This window comes from Perca fluviatilis, chromosome 12, assembly GCF_010015445.1.
Source record: "Perca fluviatilis chromosome 12, GENO_Pfluv_1.0, whole genome shotgun sequence".
Lineage (NCBI taxonomy): Eukaryota > Metazoa > Chordata > Actinopteri > Perciformes > Percidae > Perca > Perca fluviatilis.
In genome coordinates, this window is record NC_053123.1 from 5487963 (window position 1) to 5508119 (window position 20157).

At 41.1% G+C, this 20157-nt stretch overlaps 1 protein-coding gene across 11 annotated transcripts in view; it reads left to right on the top strand.

Moving 5' to 3' along the window:
* tns1b (tensin 1b) overlaps window positions 1–20157 on the top strand; it is a 247597-nt gene that overhangs the window by 183397 nt on the left and 44043 nt on the right. For 9 of the 11 annotated variants that reach the window (XM_039817480.1, XM_039817471.1, XM_039817474.1 and 6 more), the window contains 3 exons: window positions 3784–3913; window positions 4063–4128; window positions 4908–5030. In XM_039817480.1, the coding sequence (XP_039673414.1) occupies window positions 3784–3913; window positions 4063–4128; window positions 4908–5030 (319 nt within the window). The remainder of the gene's footprint in view (window positions 1–3783; window positions 3914–4062; window positions 4129–4907; window positions 5031–20157) is intronic. The other 2 variants (XM_039817472.1, XM_039817481.1) reach the window with 1 other exon arrangement.

Below are 20157 nucleotides of genomic sequence, written 5' to 3' on the forward strand. Positions count from 1 at the left end.
TATTTTTTTTCACATTTTGGGGATTTTCATAAAATCATTCTCATTCAATTTGCACTTTTAAAATTAAAGGTCCCACACTATTCAAATTGTTTTGATTCATAATTGTATTTTGGCTTTCTACTAGAACATGTTTACATGCTTTAATGTTAACACAAACACATTATTTTTCTCATACTGTCTGTCTGAATATACCTGTATTCACCCTCGGTCTTTTTCTAACCAACACCCACGATGTTTTACCAATTCTAACTGTCCCATTTTTGTGCCGCATGTCAGTAAAATGTACATTTTTTAAATTATGCTAAATCGGTCCGACCCAGACTGTCAAAAAGCAATGCCAAGAGGCCTGCCGCTAAAGGAGACTTTTTGCGTCAGTAACAAACGCCAAAGGTACCTGATCAAGCATCTCTGTTTAACTCGCTGGAAGTGAGAATGTGTTGTTGTATCAGTCTGAAACGCTCCGTTTAAGCGTCTGTCTTTTTAAGCCCCCCCCCAAAAAAAAAGCCCAGTCTGCTGCATCTGCGCTCTTTGGTCTCTGTCATTGCAGCCGGGGAATTACTGCAATGGCACTGTAGCGGCACTTTCAGCCTATATATAGTATAGTTGTGACATCACAACCGTACGGAAGTCCTGACGTTTAAAGTCACAGTTTCTGAGTTCTGCAGTTTGATACTTTCACAGTATTTTTAAAGCACATGGACCTATTTTATAACATAAAAGATATATAGAAATCTCCCTTTTTACAACATGGGACCATTACGATCGTTCAATAAAGTAGCACCTGTGGCTTGTTTTGCATTTAGTTCAAGCAGAAGAACTACACACATCAGCAAAGTTTCTGCTTCTGCTATCATTCAGGCCATAATGTTATCCATGAGATGTCCCCAGGGCTCGTAATTTCAGCGTGGAGAATTTCAAAGGAGCACTTACTGTATGCTCAAGGCCGTTCTGTTTTGGCCCAGCAGAGCAGAGCTCATATATCATCCTTTATTTAAGAGAGACTAATGGATTCTGCTGAATGCATCATCAAACTGAGCCGCGGCTGCTGATGCTCGTTATTATTCAGATAACACAGGGAATGTGAGCTGTGGCCTTTTGGCCGAATAGGAGAGACATTAGTCAGCATGGAGTGTGCTCATGCATTTAAAACTGCACTGGTATGTGTTTGTGGAAATGAGTTGTGGATAATGTGACTGCCAAAAAAAATTAAATAAAGACTAATTACTGAATGGTTAGATTTATCACGGAGGATAATCTTTATAAACATGATTCAGATGCTTCAGGTTTGGGCTGTTTGTTCCTCTCGTTAGCCAGTGTTAGTCATTTAATTCCAAGCTCAGTTTCAAGTTAACAAACAAGTTAGGAACTTTAAAGACCAACATTTTGGGAAATGAGCTTATTCACTTTCTTGCCGCGAGTTCGCTGAGAAAATCAATACCACTCTCATGTCTGTACAGTACATATGAAGCTACAGTTAACTTAGCCTAGCATAGCAACGTTTAAAAACCAGCCTACCAGCACCTCTAAAGCTCTCTAATTCATTCACTTCTATTATATCAGGTTTGTTTAATCAGTACTAAAATGTAAATGTGGAAAAGTCTACACATGTTCCCCCGCAGGCTAAAAACACAACTCTTCCAACTGCACCTTGGATGAGGAAAAAAATAAATAAAAAAATGACTAGTAGTAGTTTGGCTTATTTTAAGCTAATGTACTTGCACTTTAGATTAGATTAGATTCAACTTAATTGTCATCGCACAAGTAAGGACAAGCAGTACAACGAAATGCAGTTTGACATCTAACCAGTAGTGCAATCATTAAAAGTGCTTTTTCTTTATAGCAGTGCTTAAAAAAGACATAAAACACAGAATGCAGTATGGTCATGTTAGTCCATTATTAAAGTGCATTAGCAAATAAAGTGCATAGAGTTCTGAGAAATCAGACAGTCCATAGTCCATATAATAGTAGAGACAGAATGCAGTATGATCATATATAGTGCATTGTTGAGGGGCATAGTGGGCTGCCTGGATAGCTCAGTTGGTAGAGCAGGTGCCCATATATAGAGGTTTACTCCTCAATGATGCAGGCCTGGGTTCAACTCCAGCCTGTGGCTCTTTGCTGCATGTAATTCCCCCTCTCTCTCCACTTTCATGTCTTCAGCTGTCCTATCCAAATAAAGGCTGAAAATGCCCCAAACATAATAAAAATGAATAAATAAAGTGCATAGTGATCACTTACTTCTTGCTGTCCGGAGTTTGTACCTTCAAGGTTGAAAGCACTTAATTGGAAATCGCTTTGGATAAAAGCGTCAGCTAAATGACATGTAATGTAATGTAAAATGTAAAAATAACAAGTTCAGTGTTAAGAGGGGGGTATGTGCTGGACTATTTCTTGGCTGAGATATGAAGAGTTTAGTTATTGAGCTTTAGAGGTACTGATAGGTGGAATTTGTTAGCGTTGGACAGAGCCGGGCTAGCTGTTCTCTGTGTCTTTGCGGTAAACTTCTTCTGGCTGTAGCTGACAGTGTCATCTCATCTAACTCTCGGTATAAAAGCGAATAAGCCTATGTTCTGATATGTCGAATTATTCCTTTAACATTACACATTATTTATTTACACAAGGGGGGTGGAAAGGGCTTTAGTTAGTTGTAAGCCTGTGCGTGAAAATGAAAATGGGTTGAGGATCTAAATGCAACATGTAAGCTGTTAATTAATGTTTTCCTTCTACTTTTTGTTCTCACACTTGGCTCACCAGCATTGTTTTCCTCATGAAACGGACCCCTCGTGGGAGGTTTGCCATTTCCCCAGAAAGCTGCACTAATGCACAGGATATTCTGCTTCGCCTTCCTCTCTTCCTCAGTCCTTTATGTGCTTGTGGGGATTTGGGAACCTTGTATATGTTTTGGTCTTATTTGGCCCCACAAGTAGAAAATAGGTTTCTGGAAAGCAAGTCAGTCCCACCCTCGTTGAAAATCATATTTCAATGTCGTTTTTAGCTGCTGCGGATTTTCTGCTTTTGCCAATCCTTTTTGTATTACGTTTCAGTACAATAACAGTAAATTCTATATCATTATTTCAGTTTTTTTTCTATTCTTTACAGCTGCAGTTTGTGAGCTGCAAGTTGTTTGGGTTGAGGGATATTCAGTCCAGTACCTGTAAATGTGAGGTCCTTGTAAAAAAAACAGGTCCAGACTGCAAATCAGGAAACAGCAGGAGGGAGAGGGCAGATTTTCCTGTGTGGTTTTAGTGTTGCTCTTAAAGCCGTTTGTGTCCCAGTTTGGACAGTAATGCTTGTGGAGAGACCATACATTACGAGGGGTGTGTATATATATATATATATATATATATATATATATATATATATATATATATAAGTCTTAAATGCTTACTCTAGCTGTAAGCCAGTGTAGAGAAAGAAGGAGCGCTGAATCAAGCTGACATGTCTCTGGCTGGCGTTTCACAAAGATCATTTTATATTGTGTTCAGCTCAGCAATTCAGGTCATAGAAGTGATTTAATTTTCTGAAAACCTTTTTTTATATTATATATATATATATATATATATATATATATATATATCATAGTTGACACATTGTATAAATACTCCACATCCTGAATTGGTTATTTATTTGTTATTCAGTGTAACTTTGGAGATAAAAAGGAAAGTGTCCAACTGCTATCCAACCCAATAAAGTGGCCGGTTGAGTTCTGTTGGCACTGTTTAACACAGTGCAGCTACCGTACAGTGTTGTCTGAATTTCCTCTGATGTGTTTCACCCTCTCAGCTCAAGTGCTACCACAAGCGCTACCGTAGCCCGTGCCGAGACGTGATATTCCGGGTGCAGTTTCACACGTGCGCTGTTCACGACCTGGGGATTGTGTTCGGGAAAGACGAGCTTGATGAAACATTCAAAGGTAACACGTTTGGGAGAAAGTCCTCAGAATGTCCACAATGACTGTTGTTATAATTTGTCATTTAGTTTTAAAATATGACCCCATGTTTAGTACAATATTTAATGGATGTATTGCCTTTTCATTTTCTCTTTTTTATTTCCTGTGTGCAGATGAAAGGTTTCCAGAGTATGGAAAAGTGGAGTTTATTTTCTCCTTTGGACCAGAGAAGATACATGGTTGGTATAATGGAGCATTTGCCACACATTGTATTCCACCTTCAAACTTATTTTTTTGCCTTTAATTGTAGAGAGGCAGGCAGGAAATGTGGGTGAGATAACATGTAGTCTATATCCATGACGTTCCACTTCCGGGATTGCTCTCGTTCTTAATACATAATACATATGTACATATGTACATAATTAGGCGCACTTTACGCTTCCCCTCCCATCTCTTTATGGAAAACTCCCACTCTCCCCTTGACCCTCCCATGAATTTATATGCATGACACGGAAAAGCGCAATTTGCCATTTTCAGTTCCCGCGACAGGTGGTCTGCGCTTTTACCTCAGTGCGGCCTGTTTGTACATACCTCGCCATGCTTTGACGCGCACGTTGCAAAACTAATACGCCTGAAGTGGGCGCAACAGCATTAGTACATCTGGCCCTGCACTGCCATTGCGGCCGGGGAATGACTAATGGCACCGTAGCGGCCCTCTCTACCAATATATAATATAGTTGTGACATCACAACAGTACAAAGTCCTGACGGCTCGTTTAAAGGCACAGTTTCGGAATAAAGACTTTTCTCTGTGGATTGAGCGTTTTAATACTTCCACAGCATTTATATAGCAGCTCGACCTGCTTTATAATTAAAAAAAGACATGGAAATCTCACTCTTTTTTAGGGAGAACATTATGGACTCCTCATTCATTTTCACATTCTGAATGTGGTAGGTTTTATGTCTCTCTTATAAATTAAAGACATTCACATGTTCTGCTTTGTCTCTTTGTACTTCGGGTCAAGGTGTGGATCAACTGGAGAACGGGCCGAGCGTCTCGGTTGACTACAACACACAAGATCCACTGATCCGCTGGGACTCATACGAAAACTTCAATCAGATTTGTGAGGACGGCGCAGATGGTAAGTGCAGTTGGAACACAGATTGTATTTTGCTTTAAATCCTTCAGATTCTGTACTGCATTCTTCACCGGGTAAAGCTCGGCACACACACTGCCAGAGTTCAGTCCAAAGATAAAAACACGTGCACTAATGGCGTTTTTCTATTACATGGTACCTGCTCGACTCGCCTCGACTCGACGCACTGGTATGGCTGGTCGTCATAGCGGCGCCGCAGTAAACTGCCGTGACCTAACGCGACACACACACAAACTGGCTAAACTATTTAAAAATGGCGGGTTTGTTCAGGACACCCCCCTCTCTGTCGCTTTCACGTCACCTTTTGGTATCGCCTCGGCTCGCTTGGAACCTCGACTGAGGTGGTACTAAAAAAAGTACCTGTTAGCAGGTACCAGGGACTTTTTTTCCTAATGGAAAACCAAAAAAGGCAAGTAGAGTCGAGGCGAGTCGAGCAGGTACCATGTAGTGGAAACGCACCATAAGAGCAGCGCTAGATGTAACATCGTAGTGATTCGTCTTTCACTTGTGAATTATGACATTGATGCACATACAGCACAATTCAAAATGAATACACAGTGTCTGTGCATCTATCACACACACACACACACACACACACACACACACACACACACACACACACACACACACACACACACACACACACACACACACACACACACACAGATACAAGCCCACACAAAGAAGGCAGGGAACCCTGTAATGTTTACAGCCACGGCCCTTATAGCCACTTTAGGCATACATGCAATAAAGTTCACACAACTAGAATTTTCTAACTTATTTTAAGTAAGTATATTATCACACTCATGTATCTGTATGTGACCCATTACCGATGGATTACTTGCACACTTTTGTCAATTTTGAGCAAACACACCTCAGCAGGAGTTAATGTTCAATAACAGGCTGCACAAGCTGTGTCAAGGAGGGGATTGTGTCTACACACACACACACACACACACACACACACACAACACACACACACACAGAGCAAGCTGACCTCTGAAACAAGGCTGCTTTTGTTTTTCTGCGTGACACAGATGAAGGATTCTTCCTGCATGCTAATGGAGTTTAAAGACTTTTTCACACTTTCATTTCTTTAGAACTCCCATGCGACGGGATCAAACTGAAGTCACATTTAGGTTCACACTAAAGTCATATTCAAGTTCAAACCCGTGTTGGAATGTTTTCTGAGACAAGACACAGGGTAGATATTGTGTATCCAGGTATATGAATGCTTAAGGGGGACCTGCAATGCTCATTTTCAAGTTCATACTTTTTTCTCATACTGCCCATGGCTGCTGCAACTGTATAAGAGTGTTCAGAATGGTGTGAAATCACCGTGTGAAAGTTTTTGCTCACTGGGTTTACTTTTACATAATGTTACCCCATTATTTGGCCATGTTTACTGTGAACATGGGACATTGAAACATTATAGATACGACCAAAAATAAGGAAAAGGATAATAGGTCTCCTTTAAGTGTGATTTATGGTTCAGCGGAGGCTCCATGCAGAGCTTTTGCTGTAGCCTACGTAAGTGACGTGTGCGTCGAGCTGGCATGTGTGTGTGTGGGGAGTGTGTGGTAGAGAGAGGGAGAAATCAGAGAGTGACGGTGATTAGCTTCGGCGCGAGTAGCGACTCTAGAGTCATAGGGAGAGAAACAAAGTGTCTCCCCTGTGTTTTCTGACCACGGTGGGAAATCTGGAGCAGGAACAGTTTATGGAGGAGAACCAGGAAATGAGTAGGGGGAAATGCAACGCTACCAAGCCGCGACATGCGTCGCCGTGACGTGTAGTTACTTTTTTCGAGAGGTGCACGTAAGGCTACGTCAGGCTACAGCGTAGCATCCGCCGTAGGTTTGTGTCTCCACGTACCACGTACGTAGCCAAGGGGTTGATTTTACGCAGAAGTATAAATCACGCTTTAAGCTTTTTGAGTATTGTTTATTTACTTTAATGCATCACAAAGTTGCTCCCACACTACAAGCATCATATCATCATAGTAAATGTAAATGTTATTTTGTCCCAAGTATTTAGTGTTTTGTCCCGAGTATCACAAAACAATCCTAATTCAGCTTGACAAGGTTTTCATGCTGTCCTAGGAGTAAATAGTAAATCGTATTTTGAAAGGGAGGAGAGCCATTGGTATTGCTGAATTCATTTGCGGTGAAATTGTGGCCACAGAGAAGCCAAAGGCCCTGTGGGACGGGAGCGCAGTGCGAGGCATTCCTGGGTTCAGCCACAGGCGTGGACAGGGTCTTCCTGTTGAGGGAGCGCTGGTCACTCTGTGACCAAAGTGCTACTTTCTCTGCCACCCAAAAAGGAAGCAATGCTATGCCCTCAGCAATAGCAGCAGGCCTGTTGTCCAGCCTTTCAAAGTGCTGCCCTTGTTGGGATGGTCAGCTTTGTTTTTTAATCAATAACTTTCCTACTTTTTGTGCCAAAAAAGCTGATATCTATTGTTAATAGTTATGTATTATAACCATTTGTGATGTGGTTAATTCATATATATATATATATATATATATATATATATATATATATATTTCTGCTTTGATTTTGCAGCCCAAAGTTCTCGTCCAGCACCCACAATTCAAATGATAATTTTTGCAAAAATTATTGTTGTGAAAGTGACCATTGTTTGTAAGTAATTTCTGAATTGCAGACAATGGTCAGAATTTGTCTGCAGAACAATTCACAAAATGACAGTGACTTTTTTGAACAGGGATGCTTGCTGGGTATTTGACGTCCTTAATTCCCCCCCTCCCGAGTGTTTTTATTGGTCACCCAGATAGCCAAAGGTCAGAAGTTACTTGGCTACCTTTTATCACCGCCCATAAAGTGTCTCGGCGGCAGCTGGAAATAGGCCTTGCTAAAATAGAATAGGTGTAAGTCTGTTTCAGCGGAGGTGAGCGTGTGTGTGTGTGTGTATATGTGTGTGTGTTTTTTTTTTTGTATATGTGTGTGTGTGTGTGTGTGTGTGTGTGTGTGTGTGTGTGTGTGTGTGTGTGTGTGTGTTGTGTCTGTTTACTTGTCTCTGTCCAGCCCCGTCCAAGCTGCCTTCCTGATCTTGCCTTCTGTCATATGATGATGATGATACTGCGGTCAAGGCTTAATTTGACTTAGATGGCATCACACACATATACATAAACATAAGGATAGACATGAGCAAAAACACATGATAAACGCAAGCAATACGTAAACACACAATCTTCTATAGCTGATCAGGCTGTTCTCATGAACCAATCGTACATATAGCTACAAAAAGTAAGGCACTGTAATTCGTACGTATTCCCCATATTTATTACTGTATGCACCACAGTGACTGCCGCTGTATAAGAATACGAAGAAGGAGGAGGTCGGGGACGATGGGTGGGTCTTAAAACACAGGGCTTTCAAGCCGGGGAGCGGAGTTCGTGTCCCGGAAGAACTTAAGGGGAAAACACAAGACTTTCACCCAGGAAATAGGTGTTTGTGGCCCGGGAGTACTACTTAAGGGGACCGCTGTTTTAATCCAAACCACAATCTTGTTTTTAATTTTAAGTGGTCTATAGCTAAACTAAACTCTAATCTTAACTGTCGTCATCACCTTTTGTCAGCTAAACTTAACTGCAACTGTTGCTAAACTCATGTGACCGGTCGCCTTAACTTCGTAGGATATCATACTAATTGTAGTGCATACTTTTTCCTACGATATCACACGAACCCATTCATGAGAATACATTGAGCTGTTGAGACTTGGAGTTCTCTAAGAATTTAAATGTGTCCCATAAGTAGCTTTTTGTGACGAGGCGTCAGCACAGTCAGACTAATACACGTTGCATCTGACATGGGGTTAGCCTGTGATAAGCATTTCAATAAATATTTGAAAATGTTTCCCTCTCACAGAAACAAGAGAGCAAGGGTTTCCAGGAAACTGGAGTGTTTCCACTGTTACTTGGCTTTACACGTGTTAGTGCCGAAAAGGCACTTAGTGGCTGCAAGAGGGAAAATAGGAGAGGATGTACAGTATATCTTCACAAGTGTAAGTTAGAAACAAAAAGAATTGTTGTTGTTGTTGGGTTTGCAGTTTGTCAGGGTTGCAGTTGCTTTTCTGAGGAAGGCGCTAGGCTACTTACAACAAGTTTTTTTTCCCCTCTTTGCTTTGCTTATCAAGGCATTGCATAAACCTTCAAATTATAGGGCCAATGTTTTGTTGGGATCAACATTGGGTAAGTGCTGTCTGTGTGGTTGTTGGTTTCCAGAGATTGATGTCGACTCTCATTGTGTTTATTCGGTAAAAACAGCCACAGCTGCTGTGGGTGAGTTTCAGCACGGGGATTTTTGTCGTGACTGCACCTTGCATAAGCACGACAAAAAAAAGATCCAAAACATCACACTTACACAATTGAAGTCGCCGTATCTTTTGCACGTAGTTGTGGTTATTAAAGAAAGGGTACGTCTCCAGTGAGAGTTGTCAAACAAAGTCATCAAACTTAGGATACGCTTGGTCCTTGTGACCTGTTGCTGCTTGGAGGGCAAGACCTCAGCATCAGATGTTACCCTTTCAGTTGGATCTTCATATTTTTTTCTTATCTTATAGAATTGAAATCACCAATCTAGAGCATTCTGCCTCCGTCTCTGGAGTAGGGCTGGGCAATATAGCGATATTATATCAGCATTGATGTATGAGGCTAGATATCATCTTAGATTTTGGATATCGTGACATGACAAAATGTTGTCTTCTTGTGGTTTTAAAGGCTACATTAATCATTTATGATAATTAGTCATTTATCTGAACTTACTGTTCTAGCTATTCTATTAGTTGCCTTTTTCCCCATTAGTCATTGTATCCACATTATTGGTGAATATTTATCAAAACTCTAATTATGTTAACAATTTTGTGAAAGCACCAATGGTTTACCCGACAATATCACCGATATTTATTTGGTCAAAAATATTGTGATATTGGATTTTTTTCCAAATCGCCCAGCTCTACTCCGGAGTGCATTAATCTGTCTAACACGTCTTCCTAACATACAGCGGGCGAGCAGACTGTGGCCAGATACAGTATACTATGAGTTCCCATTGTGATATGTAGCCGACACTGCTCTTTTTAAGTCAGCTACAGTCAAAGAGATGGTCACATTAGCTTAATTTAAGGAGTAAAGCTACTAATAACATCATGTTTTTCTCTTATTGTTACAATCCATAGCCTTTTAGCCAACGTTGCTCTTTTTCAGTCGACTACAATTGTTGAAAAAGCCTGTCAACATTGCCTTTCACTGCCGTGTTCCTCTGAAACTCAGGTAGGTTGGCACTTTACTATTGTTCTGCTAACAAGCAGCTAACATTTGCCAAGCTAAATGACGTTTTGTCAGCCTTGTTTCCATATGGTTGCAGGGCGGTGTCAGTGTCGAATTTGACCAGGTGAGGTGGAGAAATTCGAGAAAATCTTTGCAAAAATAGAGCCAGGGCGAGCCAGGCTTAGCCTGTTGGCTGACACACGGAGCAGGTTAGGAGATCTTCATTGAGAAAACACTGAAACAATCTGATATCCGCTTCTTGGCTTGCTCGCATCACGTCCAGTTAGGAAGAGGTGTAAGGCTGCAGTCAGACTGAAAATAGCACTACGTAATGAAAAACACAAGGGGCTGTGGTGGTTAGTTGTTTCAGGCGCTAAGAAGATGAAATATGATCCGAATCAAGTCCTGTTTGAGTAATATATCCAACAAATCGGATCAGATGCAAAAATACATCAAAATGGTTTATGATACTAAAAACAAGGATCTGACATCGCAGCAGTAACGATTGTCTGACTCTGCGATTTTAAGGTAAATAATAAGTTACGTGATTCACTTTACAAGGGAATATTACGGGAATGTTGAATTGGCAAACGCAGTGTTTGCCAGACAATATTGGATGGCGTTTAGCCATGTTGAACTTTTGCATGATGACCCTGCAGGCACCCCCCAGCTGTGTGGGTTTTTTAGTGGTACTGTCGCACTAGCAACTTATCTTAGGACAAGAGTGCGGATCGGGCCGCATTTTTCTGTCCGAGCCGACCCGAGCCCGACAGAGCAGTAACTGAACCCGACCCGAGCCCGACAGGCATTAAGATATTTATGTCCGAGCCCAACCCGAGCCCGACACAGTTAAAATCTCATTTTTTTTCTCATACTAATGACATATGTACGTTTGTAGGAAGGCGTTCAGAAATGTCAGCAGATGAGCGCATCAGCGAACACGGGGCAAACAAGCGCACGTTATCACACGCACGCACCTACATAATAAGCTTTTTTAAATTTAAAATGTTCAATGCCTTATTGAGCTGATGTGACCCGATCATAATTTCTAAATATCTGTTTCAGTTTCGGGTATCCATTCTCTACTTAGGACATGACCAAAAATTTCCAAAAAATACTAAACACATAGATGCAAAAGAAAGGGGATGGAGCATAGTGTTCGTTCAGGTAGAGCACTGAAGGTGCACTTGCATTAGCTGATTGACATCAGCTGCTTCAATCATGCCTGCCAGTCCCTGGCTCATTTATCAGGGCCACGTTCAGCCCCGACAAAACGTGGGGGGGGGTTGTTGAACACCCTGTTGTGTGCGCAAGCGCACTGCCTTTTTATTACCACGAGTTTACAGACACGTCTCTGCTTATTGGGTATCACCTGTGACACAGCCAATAAACGAGAGACACACCCACCAAACGAGAGACAACTTAACTCAAAGCCGTTTCACACCGTTCCGAGGAAACATGTCGTTCAACCAGGAAACCGCAGCAAAACGGTGCACACCATTTTGAGATTGAACGTGCCCCTGCTGTTTAACCACCAGCTGACTAGTAACATTGAATCCTATTCGAGCAGTGAGAGCTCAAATTTTACAGTATGGCTGTTTGCTGTAAATGACCAATTTCTTGACATATGTGTCTGTTATTTAAGTAGAATTTAAAGGGTAACTTCTTTTATTTTTTTTTTTACCTGGACTCTATTTTCCCAGATTTTTGTGTCCAAGTGAGTTATTAAATTGGTCTAGTATTGGACTGGACATGTGAGTTAGGCGATGGCGATTTCGGAGCTTTTTCATGTTACAAGATAAAGGATTTTACTCTTTAACAAAAAAGGTCTATATCTGTAGGGATCCTTTCCATAATGTTGTCAGACCCTTAGAATACATTAGAATAATAATCTGAGCCTGTCAGTGGCAAAAACTGAACTTTTAGTGGATGGAAATTGACGGTGCGCATTTTCCCTATAGGATTACATTGCCGCCCGGTTAATGGCTGCTGGATACAGCGTTCTCGCTCAATACTGGACCAATTTTAAAGATTTTTGTTTACATTTGTCACTTAGACACTAATGCATGGGAAGATAGGGCCCAGGTTAAAAAAAATACAGAAGTTACAACGCAATTAATTGCGAGACAGTTTGGGACAACATTTTCCACTGTTCAAAGAACCCAAACCACCAGTTTATCCACTTCAAAATATGCCATAGGACATATTGGACTCCTCAGAAGAGATACGTCTCTATAGTCATTCCCACTCCCTATTGTACGTTTTGTCAACCTGAACAAATCTGGGAGTGTGAACAGGTGCATGAGTTTTGGAATAAAACAACATCAATAATATCTGATGTGATAGGATGTCGACTTCCTACTGACCCGATTGTTTTGTTACTTAATTACGACTCTAAATTACACCTGCTTTGGAGACAGAGGAAAATTTGGCTAGCCGGCTCAACTGCAACCAAGAAAATGATAGCTCAGCGCTGGATCCTCCCCCCCCACCCCACTCGCTTTGTATAAAACAGTGGTTGGTGTATTTTCTAGACATAGTTATGCTTGAGTTCTCTACAGCAAGGATTAACAAAACCAAGTCATCAACTATCAACCTATGGAAAAACACAGCAGCATAAATATAGACTCAGTGACCTCAGCGTCACAAGAAATAGAGGAGTGACTAGGCAAGTTGTGATTTCTGTTTGTTTATTTGTTTTATTTTCCTCGAGATCGCAGAGGGTGGGGGGTGGGAGAGGGTTTTTGTTCTTGTTCAGTTGGTGTTTCTCTGTTCTGCATGTCTGCATCTAAAAAAATACAGAAGTTACCCTTTAAGTAAGATGTAGGAGAATCTCAAAGCTCAAGTTCTGTTGCGTTATGACAGTGAAGAGTGGAGCATATTTTTGTCAGAGGATGTTGATAGTTGCTTGGGGAATTACGGACCCTCTTGTTTTTTGTTTACCATTTAGTCCCAGGGATTGACTCAGCTGGCCAAGCCACAGCATTTCTGGAATATCGGGTTGAGACGGGAGGGAGATGACAGAAAAACAAACAGTGAGCCATATATAGAAACGTTATGGAGAGTTAAGGGAGACAGATTTTGTATAGATCGCTGTCTTTGTATAGATCCGTCGTTAACGTGGTTGTTTCTATATATATATATATATATCGTGTCTATATAACTGTCTTTTTGTTATCTGTTGATGTATTTGTCCGTGTATATTGCCGTGTGCATGAAACAGACTGTGAAAACAAATCTCCCTCATGGGACAATAAATATCTATCAATATCAATTTCACAAGACCGAGAAATAGAAATAGAGAGATACATTTGCAATAATTTTTCCAATATTTAATTACAAATTCTTCAGTGACGATGAGAATTTTTCAGCAATAGTTTTGAGTGTTTCAGTTCTATTAAGAAACATCCGTAACACTTTACTACATAAGAGTGACATGACAGTGTCATGAACACATGGCACTGTCATGACACATGACACTGTCATGACACATGACACTGTCATGACACATGACACTGTCATGACACATGAACCCTGACCCTAACTCTAACCCTAACCATGACTTGTTTATAATGTTTATGACACGTTCATGACAGTGTCATGTCACTCTTATGTAGATACCATCAAGTAAAGTGTAACCGGATTTTTTTTGGGGGGAGATTATATGGAATATACAGTGGTGCTCATAAGTTTATGAACCCATTCTAAAGTTGACTAAAAAGACGAATAAAACAATCTTTTGGAAATTGATCTTAATGTCTTAATTAAAAAATTTTGAAAAATCCAACCTTTAAGGACAACAATTTTCTTTGTGAATGAATAATGTATCGTAAATAAATAAATGTTCTTCCTTAAAATACAGGGGACATAAGTAAGTCCACCACTATGTTAAATTCCCATAGAGGCAGGCAGATTTTTATTTTTAAAGGCCAGTTATTTCATGGATCCAGGATACTATGCATCCTGATAAAGTTCCCTTGGCCTTTGGAATTAAAATAGCCCCACATCATCACATACCCTTCACCATACCTAGAGATTATATATATAAGCACCACCAAAGCTATACAGTAGCAGTAAACCTAGCAGTGTTTTGTACAGAACCTTTACATTAAGATGAGGATTTGGCTGTGGGAACACCCAAAAAAAAAGCACTTCTACAGTCAGTATTTTGGCATTCCTACATCTCATTTCCCCTCTGGTTCTGAACTGTTTCGTCATTTGGTCAAAACTCTGGCTGTGTTAAATATTAAGCAATCTTAAACTGGCATTTAATACTACTTTACCTCTCTCTGGAAGGTCTAGTCTCTCCCCAGAATCTCTCTCTCTCTCCTCTGAGAAGTCACGGGAGTTAAAGGCAGACTGTGAAGCTGTTTTGTGCACACATTCCCAGGAGGAGTGACAGAGAACGTCAGAGTGGCTTTGTGCACGCTGCGGCTCAGCACAGACAAGACACTTTCTAAGGGTTATATGGGTGAATGTGTGTCCAGCATTTCTTCGATGTCCCTCCAGCGTGAAGCAGCCGACTCCTTTTTTTTTCTTTCAAGCTTTGATAGTTATTGAAGTTTAGCCGTGAGCCTGGGTCCAGTTTGTCCTCTGCTCTTTCTAACCCCGGAGAGAAAAGGTTGTCACAAATTCAGCAGCTGATGTCTTTCACAACATGTGAGTATAGAATTCTCAGTACTGTAGAGGTGGAGATTTGCCAGGAATCAGAAACTTGATTTACTCTTTGTGTGGAAACGTACTTAATTACTTATTGACATCAGGTTGTCTATTATCCTAACACTTGGCCACATTGTGTTAAATATGTTAACCTTTTTTACTGTTTCAACCGCGCTAAGTTGAAAAGTTATCTTTTGAAGTTGTACGAATGCTTTTAATCAACAATGATAGAAAGTTGTGGCACAATGCATGGCTCTCTATTTATTATTGTTTTTTAGTGGCTTAAAAGGTATTTCAGATTCACAACATGGCTCTATTTGTGTAGTTTCAGCCATCATTTTAATCAGGAATAATAGCATTCTACTTGCCAGGTGTATCGCTGGGATCTGGGAATGTGGCGACAAGTCTGAAGGGGCAAGAAACACAAGCGGGTAGATGATCATACAGACCCCCCAGGTTAACCAAACTAACATGAATGAAATGCAACAAATGCAAACTGTAAATTTATTAAACACACATTTAGTTTGCAGACTGACTTCCTGGTTCATCTGGGGTCAACTTCATTGTAGCAGTGTTCCCAGATCTCAGCAAATGATGCAATATTTAAAAAAAATAAGACCCACGTTGTAATAAACCTGTATTATCATAAAACTGTACATAAAGTGTTTTGAGCTCTGTGAAGTGAAGTTTTCAGGCACTGTAGACAGAATGCGTCAAGTCTCCTTGATGTCTCTATGTGAGCTTATTATAAGTTACTGTTTATCCAAGGTCCAATAAAGCATTTCCCTGTGTCGAGACGAGGCAGCCCAGGTGTGTGTGTGTGTGTGTGTGTGTGTGTGTGTGTGTGTGTGTGTGTGTGTGTGTGTGTGTGTGTGTGTGTGTGTGTGTGTGTGTGTGTGTGTTGTTTGGCACTTTCTCTCCAGGAGGTTAATGCTTCCTCTTTGATCCCATACACATTAGTCAAAGCTTCTTAGTTCCTGTACGCAGAGTCTTAACTTATCCAACAGAAGAGATGAGTCGGCCATGTCTGCCCTTTTGGGCACAGGTTACATTCCTCTAGCCAGAGAGCAGGACCCAAATGAGTCAAGGCAAATTTAAGTCTTTATTTGTGTTGCCTGCTGAGATACAGACAGGGTGGGTGTGGTGGGGTTGGGGGGGGTTTACATAACCTTGGTGGATAGAAGTTGATGCAACAGGATGACATCACCGCTGATGATGTTTTGGTTCAACGGATGGCTGAGATTCAAATGGTCCGTTGGCCCGGGAGCACTGTGGTCTTAAGAGCCAGGTGAGCTGTCAATTACCGCAGACAACGGTGAAATATAGCCATTACGAATTCCCAATGAATGCACTGTTGACACATCACTGTTGCCAGGGCTGAATGATTAGTGTTCAATAAGTATTTGACTTCACCTGGCCCCTTTAGCCAATATTCATTTGAAGTTCCTGAACTCAAACTGTTGCCATGGCCCTCTTGTCTTTTCTGATCACTGTAGAATCATGCTCAAATGTGGAGCTGCAAAGATTAATCCATTAATTGATTATTTGTCAACTACTAAATTAATCGCCTACTATTTAAACAACTGGTTCATTGATTTGAGTCGTTTGTTTATGAAAAAAGTAAGAATTCTCTAATTCCAGCTTATTAAAGGTGAATATTTTCTAGTTTCTTCTCTCCTCTGTGACAGTAAACTGAATATCTTTGACAAAACAAGACATTGAGGACGTCATCTTGGGCTTTGGAAGACACTGATATTTCTTTACCATTTTCTGACATTTTATAGACCAAACAACTAATCGATTAATCGAGAAAACAGTCAAAATAATCGTTGCTCGCCCTGCTCAAATGCTAATAATAATGAGACACTTTAATTGATCTGGTAGGGAAAGTGTTTTTGATGGAAGGAGGTCCGGGTCAGCTGCAGAGTGGCGCACTTGATCTGAAGTCAACATCTTGCTCACAGGTCCTTCAGCTGGATAAGCGAGGATAGCATGAATCCATTCTGCAGATGTTGTTATGGTAGCCATACTGTTCCAGATGACTTGTGTCATGATTTAATGAAAATGAGATCAACTCGTACATGTCTGTGTGAATTGATTTGAGTGTGAACATCAGGCTGTGGAACAGCAGATGTCCCCATCTCATGATATCTGCCGGCCAGAACTTTCTCACATCTGACACTTCCCAGCCGACTCTGACACCCCCCATGACACGTTATTGGCCGTGGCGTTTCTCCTAGAAGATGCAGAGGTTAAACGTCTGGTCTTTTTTTGTGTTGGCAACAAGCTTCCATGCTATCAATCCCTCAGTCTAGTCCGAGGCTTTGGGCGGATTAGGCTGCTTTGACTCCAAACTTTGCTCAACTGATTGCATAATCGCCAAGACAGAAAAATAAAGGCCTTCATGAAAAGACTGCATTGGACATTAAGAAAGAACAAGTGCCTTTTGTTGTGGAGTGTCCCTGTTTGGACCCTTGCTGCCGGGGGACAGGAGTTTATTAGTAACTTCTCAGATTGATACTTTTGTAATACATAAATCCTTAAAAGCTTAATTTCACCCAGGAAAAATGATGGTGTACTCGTATTTTTGTACTATAGCGTGAGTATTGTAAAGATCTTTGCAGATCTTGGCTAATCCTAGGTGAGAGACTTATCTGCCGTCCATAATGTAAGGGAGTAAATGAGTGGTCTGTTACCTCCTCACCGATACAGCTTTCCTCCAGCTGTTGGCCAGACTATTCTCTCTCACTCTTTCTTTTTCTCCAGCCATCTTTACACAGCTGATCTGGCTGAAATGCCATAGCAGAGCCAGGACATAATTAATCTTCATCACTTTCCACAAGCGCTTCTTACAAGATCTTCTATCCAGTGTTGATGTCTTTGCGCTGAAGAAGGAGTTCCTTAGAATTCACTTTATCTTATATGATGGTTAACCTTTTTTTGTGGATGATATAGACATTTAAACGTCTGTTTTTTTGACATGATTCGGTTTGTAAGGCCAACTTTTCTATCTTAACTGCTGTTTTGCAGCCACCTCAAGTAGACAGCTGCAGACTGCCACTGTTTTCAGCTGACAGTCAAACATTGGTACACACCTTCCTCACTTGCTTGGTGTAAAATGGCCTTGCATAGGCCTGCAACTGGTCCCAATAAGCCTTAAGCGTGATTTATGGTTCTGTGGAGGCTCCATGCAGAGCTTTCACCGTAGCCTACTTAAGTGGCCGGAAGTTTATACTTGTGCGTTGGTGTGTGCGTCAATCTCTTTAAGAGAATAGCGCGGCCGGCATGTGTGGGGAGTGTGTGATAGAGCGAGTGAGAGAGTGATGGTGATTATCTTCGGAGCAAGTACAGACTCTAGAGTCAAAGTGGGAGAAACAAAGTGTCTCCCCTGTTCTTTCTGACCACGGTGGGAAATCTGTAGCAGGAACAGTTAACCCTCTCCTTGGTTTCATGTTGTTTATGGAGAAGGAGAACCCAGGCATGAGAAGGGTGAAATGCAATGCTACCAAGCCACAGCCGACGTGCGTCGCCGTCAGGTGCACGTCAGGCTGCGGCATAGGGTCCGGCGTAGGGTCCGTGATTAAACGCAGTAATAAATAAATGACGCTTATGTAGACACTAGGAATCAAGAAAAAAATCTAAGAATGGGAGAAGAAAGTAGGAAGACAAAGTCCAAGAGTTGAACTTTCTTTATCAGGCACCACTGTCTTGTTACGGGTTTGTTATTGGCCCAGTGCATCGTTCTGCATTGGTCACTCAGCGTACTGAATAGACCCCTCCTGAGCCAAGGGGTAGATGGACACGGGAGATGAACTTTACAAGGAGAAAGGGACTAAGTTTTCAGCATGAACTCAAACACTTTCATTTTGGCTCCATTGGGAGCACTGGCCTCCCCTCCCTTGTTATTATCTTTCTTTTTAAAGAGTTCTATTCATGCACCCGCCTTTCCTGGTCTTTGTCATAACACTGTTTTCTGTTATACTAGCCATTATACTGCCAGTTAACAGCAAGGAACACATGCTGACCAAGTCCAGTTTTCTCAAATGTGCACCTTCATCAGTTGGTTTAGGTTCTTTCAGCCCCAGATAGTTGTACCTCCCACCATTGCATTCCCAACGCATTCTCATGAACAGGTTTGTATGATATCTTACCAAAACATATGCAAAACTATTCTTATGATATCCTACAAAATTACGCTGACTGCTGTCACTTGAAGAACGGTCACGACAGTTAAGATTAGTTGGCCTTACAATTAAATTTAGACGAGAAAAGGTTACTGTGAGCCGGGTACAGGGCACTGTTGTCAGTGGCCATTGCAGTTGAGTCATCTTTTCTGTCCTTGCTGATAGATAGATAGATAGATAGATAGATAGATAGATAGATAGATAGATAGATAGATAGATAGATAGATAGATAGATAGATAGATACTGTAGATACTTTATTGATCCCAAGGGAAAATTCAAGAGCAGGGGGAATTCAATTCGCTGGCAGGTGCAAAGAAGTTGCTGGTGACACAATGTCCAGGCCAACAGAGGGACTGAGACGGCAGATTGATGAATTTAAGTACAAAGGAACTGGCTAATCCAGATTGGGAAGAAAATTTGAGGGAAATGAGGAAAAAAAGAGAATTTGGGCTGCCCTTTCTTGTGAGCTATTAAAAACATTTGTTTTTCAAACTGGCCAAGGCGGTCAAGAAATACTTTGAACAGGTTTGGAAAATTGTGGACCAATACTGTTTAACTATAGTTAAATTCTACAAAAAACTACAAAAACTCCACCAGGGGCCAGAGAAATGCCTCTTAGATTGGGACAATTAAGAGCTTTTTTTTTACTCTCATGCGCTGCTCTTCCTCGTTCTCTTTCTGTCATTTGGGACACTGGAAAATTCTACATCCCAATAATCACAAAGTTTTCATCAACTGAAAGTTTTCCAAAGATTCTTGACAGTTGAACCTAGTGTAAAGAATCGTGTTCATGCAGCTCTAAAACCAGGAGGTATCTGGTCAGGAGCAAGACAAGGTTTGTGTCTGAATGATTTACCACCATGCTGATTAGCACGAGAGCTGACTTAAAGGAGGATCTGCAGAAACTGCCAAGGCTTCATGCTAAATGAAGTGTCCCTGTGTCTGCAGTCTCTCCAGACCGTAGCTAGCGAGAGTTACCATCAAAG